The sequence below is a fragment of the Hippopotamus amphibius genome, chromosome 1 (assembly GCF_030028045.1).
Source record: "Hippopotamus amphibius kiboko isolate mHipAmp2 chromosome 1, mHipAmp2.hap2, whole genome shotgun sequence".
In the NCBI taxonomy this organism is placed as follows: domain Eukaryota; kingdom Metazoa; phylum Chordata; class Mammalia; order Artiodactyla; family Hippopotamidae; genus Hippopotamus; species Hippopotamus amphibius.
This window is the reverse complement of record NC_080186.1, coordinates 114975911-114983636: the sequence shown is the minus strand read 5'-3', so window position 1 is coordinate 114983636 and position 7726 is coordinate 114975911. Positions and strand designations below refer to the sequence as shown.

Sequence of the window (7726 nt, the reverse complement as noted above, 5' to 3'; positions counted from 1 at the left end):
CTTACACACTCTCATTGTCCTAGAATGTCTCAGGCAGGGCTATAAGTAGCTCCCCATGGACTGTCACATCCCAGGGAGAAGTCAGTTGGTTCTCATCAGTTTATGTTAAAGTTTCTGTTTAACCTCAACCTAGAATTTATATCTTTTATAAAGTAAATGGCTTAAGAGGTTACTACTTTGTAATAAAATCATAATTAGTTAAGATTCTGAACATGAATTTCTTTGTTTAATTTTAACAATAAAGGAAAATTAGAGATTCTGCCAAATATTCTATCCTTTCAAGTTAGGTGGAGCCAGTACCCAACTGTCAGGAGGAAAGTTCTGTGAACCTCATGCCAAATAGCTATGTAAGCAAATAGCAAGATAAAATTTGTGGAGACAGAGGTGGAGTGGGGCTTGGTTAAGAATGAATCAAGCCAACCCACAGAGTGGGTGTATCCTTCCCAAGTTGCTCTTCAGGGCACAATTAAAACCTCTATAAAAGGGCTAGCTCCCAGCTGTTCAGTACACCTGCCAGCAGTGTCAGCGAGCACTCGACTTCTTCCTCTGGTGAAGTGGGTAAGTCCCATTCAGTGGGATCATGTTCTTCTGTACGATTCTTCATTTTCCAGCTGTTGTAGATGTGGGGGGAAGTCAGGAGGGTCTACATGACAGAAGGCATCAGTATCTTACACAGATATCTAACTCCTACTAACTCCATGCCATTTTTTTATGGAGTACTTAATGCTATAAGTCTGCACATCAGGGGTTGGAGGATGGTCATCTATGACTGATGGGGCTCATCTTCCTAAAAACTGCCCTCTCAAAAGTTTGCCAACCCCCAGTTCTCTTTTTATATTGGTTCTACCCAATATGGGCCATCTTCATGTAGTTATGGCATCCAAGGTGTTGGAGTTGAGAAGTAATTAAAGAAGCCAGCTTTCTAGGTTCAGTTTGACTCACTGACTCTGGTAGCCAGTCAGGAAGTACCTATCAGAAACTTGCAATAATTGAATATCTGTAACACATCTGAGTTAAGGCCAATAACATGCACTCTCTGTTTTCTGCATTAATATATCTAAATATTACAATGCCACCTTTGACTAGGAAGCAGTATTGCTTAAGAGTTGATGACTTATGAATTATACTCCTAGATCTGTAAAGGACTACAATGTTAGGAAATAATCCACATTCCATTTTTATTGTTCCAGTCACCACCAAACATTTTGCTGCCACAATTAGGTGTACTTGGTTTTTATCCACTTTAAGATAACTCTCAAGTCTTCCTTCACCTTTTAGCTTTCACCTAGCCTCTTTGTTCAACTTTAGAGGAAAGTTCTTATGAATAGCAACATATCAAATTTAAACATCTACACTCTTCACTGTCTAATCTGAAAAATAGTAGGGAGCAGAAGGAGAGAGAAGGAAAGGATAATGGATAATCCAAATTTGGTAGAAAATCAAAAGCTGACTACAGGATAGTCTGAAGATAATTCCCTGGCTTGAAACATTTCAGGATCTCTCTTCCCTTTCCTAAGCACTATATTAAGATAAAATGCTTTGAAAACCCAGGTTGGAAAACTTTGGCAAAGTCAAATTATTTGGGGATCTGCCTGAAACAGTGTGGATAGAGCTTCCCCAAGATCAGAAACAGAGTTTGATTCTGGATCCTGTTTTATTGTTCTAGGTTTACTTGAACTTGAAGGAAGAAAAGAAATGTCTCCACTTCTGAGAAGCATCTTTAATATCACTAAAATTTTCAATCAATATGCCTCACATGATTGTGATAGGGAAGCGCTAAGCAAGAAAGATCTGAAGAACCTCCTTGAGAGAGAAATTGGAGACATCCTTCGGGTAAGAAATAACAAGAAAAGGAAATTTCTCTATTGATTTAGAGTTATGAAATTTCTTCTCAGGAGAGACCAGAGCAAGGAATGGTGATTTTATATTCATTTTATACCATGACAGCCCTATGCCACATCCCGCATTCATTTGTGAGTCTGAAGGAACTTAATTGGCATTGTAGTCCGAGTACTAAAGAAGTTGCTAGCATTTCATGTACTTGATGGCAACATCAATGTGAATGAACTGTTAATGGGAAGATATTACCAAAGATCAAACTAAACTTAGAAGGAACTTAAATATACTTTTAAATTTCAATAATTAAAATCAGACTCTTCTCTAGTGAAATGGCATTTCCACAAATGTTTTGTTGTCTTCAAACATGGGATAAAAATCAAATCAGGATACTGGCTATTTCAGACAGAAATGGCTGTTGCAAATCTTCATAAATTGCCATGACATTCTCTCTTGAGGGTGAGTTTATTCTTATTCACCCAGCTAAGGATAGCTTGTGTTCTTTTGATCAGCATTATATTACAAGATGCAAAAAATTCCAATTAATGTATGCTTTAAAATTAGATGTTCACATTCTACATGGGGACAAGACTCCATACACACTGGGAGTTTTTCTAATTGCTCTTGACGTCTTTTGAGTACCAGCATATCATATCACAGTGTGTGTTGGCGGGGGGGTGTAAGTTTACCACCTGTAGCACATTGTGAAAGTTTTGTTTTCCTTTTCATAGAGACCACACGACCCTGAGACAGTAGACCTGGTCCTGAAACTTCTGGATCGCGACCGTGACGGCCTAATTCATTTCCATGAATTCCTCCCGATCGTTTTCAAGGTGGCTGCAGCTTGTTATTACGCTCTCGGCCAGGCCTCGGGGCTAAATGAGAAGGGAGCCACGCGTGAGGGAAAGGGGAGCCCGTTACAAGATCGCAGGTGGGAAGACCAAACGAGATTCGAGCCCCGGGACAGACAACTGGAAGAAGAACGCAGGCTGAAGAGGCAGGAACAGGAGATAGAGCCCGCTGAGGAAGAGGAGCAGAGGGAGAAGCAAGAGAGACTTGAGCATGGGCTGCGAAGGCGAGGACGAGAGGAGCGTGGTGAGGAGGAAGAGCCGCAGCAGAGCCGCAAGGGTCGGGAGCCAGAGGAGCTTCCTGACCAAGAGCGAAGGCAAGAGAGGCAGGAGCAGAGGCAGCGACAGCGCCTCCAGGCGGAGCAGCAACAGCGGCAAAGGCTAGAGCAGCGCGAGCACCAGGAACAAGAGCGGCTGCAAAGACTGGAGCTTCAAGAGCTGAAGAGGGAGCGTCTGGAGGAAGAGCAGCAGCTGCAAAGGCAGAGGCGCGGGCGCGAGGAGCCGCGCTTGGAGCAGGAGAGGCGCAAGCAGCAGGAGTTTCGGAGCGAGCCGGAGCCACGCGTGGAGCAGGAGCTGAGGCGCGAACGGGAGCTGAGGCGGGAGCAGGAACTGAGGGGCGGACAGGAGCCGCGCGTGGAGCAGGAGCTGAGACGTGAACGCGAGCTGAGGCGGGAGCAGGAGTTGAGGCGCGAACAGGAGCCGCGTGTGAAGCAGGAGCTGAGGCGCGAACGGGAACTGAGGCGGGAGCAGGAACTGAGGGGCGGACAGGAGCCGCGAGTGGAGCAGGAGCTCAGGCTTGAACGCGAGCTGAGGCGGGAGCAGGAACTGAGCGGCGGACAGGAGCCGCGAGTGGAGCAGATGAGGCGCGAACAGGAGCCGCAAGTGGAGCAGGAGCTGAGGCGCGAACGCGAGCTGAGGCAGGAGCAGGAGTTGAGGCGCGAGCAGGAGCCGCGAGTGGAGCAGGAGCTGAGGCGCGAACGCGAGCTGAGGCGGGAGCAGGCGTTGAGGCGCGCACAGGAGCCGCGCGTGGAGCAGGAGAGGCGAGAACAAGAGCTGAGGAGCGAGCAGCAGGAAACGCGCCAGCAGGAGCTGAGGCGCGAGCAGGAGGAGGCGGCGCGGGGAGAGGCCGAAGAGCGGGGCGAGAGCCGCACCCCGAGGTGGCAGTGGCAGCTAGAAAGCGAGGCAGACGCGCGTCAGAGCAAAGTCTACTCCAGGCCCCGAAGGCAAGAGCAGCAGAGGCGCCGCCAGGAGCAGGAGGAGGAGAGGAGCTGGCGCCAGGAGCGCGAGCAGCGGCTGCGCCAGACGGAGCAGGCACATCTGAAGGAGGAGGAAGAGCAGCGCCGAGACTTCAAACAGCAGTGGCAGGCGGAGGAAGAGAGCGAGAGGCGCCACCAGAGGCTGTCGGCCAGGCCCCCGGTGCGGGAGCAGCGGGAGAGGCAACTGAGGGCGCTGTGGCGCCAGGAACGGGAACAACTGTTCGGTGAGGAGGAGGAGCAGCGCCGCCAGCGACTCGAGAGGGAGCGAGAGCAACAGGTCCGCGAGGAGGTGCAGAGCCTCCAAGAAGATCGGGAGAGGCAGCAACGCAAGGAGGAGCAGCACTGGGACCAAAAACGGAGGTGGCAGCTAGAGGAGGAAAGCCACACACTGCACGCCAAGCCAGCTCAACGGGAGCAGCTGAGGGAGGAAGGGCAGCTGCGGCGTGAAAAGGAGCAGCTGCAGGGGGAGAAGAGGCGCCAGGAGGATGAGAGACAATATCTTGAGGAGGAGGAGCTGCAGCGGGAGGAAGAGCGGCTGCAGAGAGAAGAGAGGCGCCAGGAGCGGGAAAGACAATATCGGGAAGAGGAGCTGCAGCAGGAGGAAGAGCGGCTGCAAAGAGAGGAGAGGCGCCAAGGGCGGGAAAGACAGTATGGGGACGAAGCGGAGCTTCAGCGCCTGGACAGGAAGAGGCAATTCCGGGATGAGGACCAGCACCAAGATCTAAAATGGCAGTGGCAACCAGAAAAAGAAAATGAAGTTCGTAATAACAGGGTTTACTCCAAACGCAGAGAGAATAAAGAAAAGACCCAGCAAGTGGATGATTCCCAGCTGCGGGAGCGACAATTCCAGCAGGACCGGTGGCCTCTGCAGGAGGAAGAGGAAGAGGAAAGAGAACGAGAGCAAGAGAGGAGGAAGGGGCAACAGCGCGACAGGGAATTCCCAGCTGAAGAACTGCTGGAGCGGGAGGAGCCAAAGGTTGCCAAAAGGCGAAACAGGAAATTTCTAGAGGAAGAGCAGCTGCTGAGAGGGGAAAAGGAGGAGAAAATACGCCGTCAGGAAGAAGACAGAAAGTTCCGCGAAGAGGAACAGCAGCTGCGCTTCCGGGAACGCGAGAGACAGCTTCACCAGGAGCGAGATAGAAAATTCCGCGAGGAGGAACAGCTCCTTCAGGAAAGGGAAGAGCAGCGCCGCCAGGAGCGCGAGCAACAGCTTCGCCAGGAGCGTGACAGAAGGTTCCGTGAGGAGGAAGAGCTCCTGCAGGAAAGGGAAGAACAGCTGCGCCGCCAGGAGCGTGACGGAAGGTTCCGCGAAGAGGAACGGCTCCTGCAGGAAACGGAAGAGCAGCGCCGCCAGGAGCGTGAGCAGCAGCTTCGCCAGGAGCGTGACAGAAGGTTCCATGAGGAGGAAGAGCTCCTGCAGGAAAGGGAAGAGCAGCGCCGCCAGGAGCGCGAGCAACAGCTTCGTCAGGAGCGTGACAGAAGGTTCCATGAGGAGGAAGAGCTCCTGCAGGAAAGGGAAGAACAGCGGCGCCGCCAGGAGCGTGAGCAACAGCTTCGCCAGGAGCGTGACATAAAGTTCCGCGAAGAGAAACAGCTTCTTGAGGAATGGGAAGAACAGCGGCGCCGCCAGGAGCGTGAGCAGCAGCTTCGCCAGGAGCCTGACAGGTTCCGTGAGGAGGAAGAGCTCCTGCAGGAAAGGGAAGTACAGCGGCGCCGCCAGGAGCGCGACAGAAAGTTCCGTGAGGAGGAACAGCTCCGCCGGGAAAGGGAACAGCAGCTGCGCCGCCGGGAACTAGAGGGTGCCTTCTCCCAGGTGGGCCAACTGAGGCGCGCAGAGCAAGAGGAAGAACAGAGACGTCAGAGGCAAAGAGACAGAAAGTTCCTCGAGGAAGAGCAGAGTCTCCAGCAGGAGCGAGAGGAAGAAAAGCGACGCGTCCAGGAGCAGGACAGGAAGTTCCTCGATCAAGAAGCGGAGCTGCAGCGCGAGGAGCAGGAAGAGCTGAGGCGCGAGCAGGAGCGAGACCGGCAGTATCCGGCGGAGGAGCAGTTTGCGGGGGAGGAGAAGAGGCGTCGTCAGGAACCAGAACTGCGGCAAGAGGAGCAGAGACACCGCCAGGAGCGGAAGAGAAAATTTCGGGAAGAAGAGCAGCTCCGCCGCCACCAGCAGGAGGAGCAGAGGCGTCGCGACCTGCAGCAGAGCCGCAGCCAAGTTTGGGAGGAAGACAAGGGCCGTCGGCAGGTCCTGGAGCCCGGCAAGCGTCAGTTTGCCAGTGCCCCGGTGCGCTCCAGCCCACTGTATGAGTACATCCAAGAGCAGAGATCTCAATACCGCCCTTAAGAGATGCTGCCAAATCCTGACGCTTGCCAACGCTTCGAGCAAAGGAAAACGAGAAATACTGAGTACCGAATGACTCTGATGTTTCTGGTTGTGGGAAAACTCTCTGGTGTTAGAATTATCTCTTTTTTACAAAATCTTAAACTACACTCTTTCATGTACTTAGTACTCCTGCCTTTTATTGTTCCTTAAGTAGTTCTTTACTGCAGGATGTCTTTGCTCTTTGGTGTAGATGTGGTGTGCATTTTTAAAAACATATAAGCCATTTAATTTGTTTAAGGAGTTTTGTTTGGGGAGCACGTTCATTTATTGCTTTCAAAAGTAACGAGTATTATGTCAACTTGAGACTCAAAAGAATGGGTCTTTTTTTTAATTTGTTGATCCATCTTGTAGAGAGTTCAGATATTTTTGATGTTCACGTTGGTTGGGCCTAAATTTCGTTAATATTTACCTCCAAATTGTCTCTCACTTTTTGTGGCATAATTAGCACAGATTCTGTGAGGGGACTGAATTTTTACAACAACCCTTGAATAGTGCAGGGGAAAAGGCTTCTCCAGAAAAACTCCCTGTGAAATCAGCTGGTAACTGGAAGAAATATCTGTTAAGAATGAAGTTTAGCTTGAAGACTTAGAATTTGAATTAGATTTTTTTACATGTAACTCTATGAATATTTAAAATCTCATGAAGCAAAAGCAAGGTGTTTCTCAAACAACTCCAGAGCTCAGACTTTAAAACCATGTCTGCCATAGTGTGTAGCACTCAGTTCCTTTCCCCCAGTCTTTGATGAGCTTGAGAATATTACTGCCTTTGTTAATTTTAGCTGAGAGGGGACCTGCTCAGGATCCTGTAAACATATACCTTGCTCTAGAGCCAACAGAAGATTACAGAGCATGTGGGGGGAGGGAAAGGGGAATTTTTGTGGACAGAGGGGCAAGTCCCTAGACACCCTTTGACAAAACCCATAAGCCCACAATCCTTTGAGGCCTATTGCTACTACTTTGGAGACATACTTGTTAAAATAATTGGACTGTGTAAAAAATTAATAATAAATGTTTTGGCAAACAATTTTTTTTTCTGTTTTTTATGCATCAAACCAAAACTCTAGGTTTAATGGTCAGGAGCTGACATAAGTTTCCAGTCACTTTAAGGGTATTTGGTCACTATTATCTGTCTAAATATAAAAAAGGAAAGAAAAAAAAAAACCAACTCTCTATTTTCCCCAACCATTTTTCTCTGCTAGGGTGAATGCTATATTTTTCCATCCCCAAGCTAGGATTATTTTTCCAAGTGTTTTTATTCTTGACCCTACAGCTTTCTTTGCCCTTTCTTGTGGTTACTTACTGCTTGTGACAAATAATGGTGCTTCCAGTGTTTGTTAATATTTTCTTCCAAGAATACAGCACCTTCTTGTCTCTGAAGTCTGAGCCAGTAGTAGAAAATGACCTGAAACT

The 7726-nt window shown here is 49.4% G+C and overlaps 1 protein-coding gene across 1 annotated transcript; it reads left to right on the top strand.

Annotated features, from left to right (window-relative positions):
• Positions 1-1695: 1695 nt before the first annotated feature.
• TCHH (trichohyalin) lies at positions 1696-7328 on the top strand. Its single transcript, XM_057723778.1, has 4 exons — positions 1696-1833; positions 2568-3389; positions 3627-3683; positions 3717-7328. The coding sequence occupies exons 1-4, from the start codon at positions 1696-1698 to the stop codon at positions 6276-6278; spliced, it is 3579 nt and encodes a 1192-aa protein (XP_057579761.1). The 3' UTR covers positions 6279-7328.
• Positions 7329-7726: the final 398 nt, after the last annotated feature.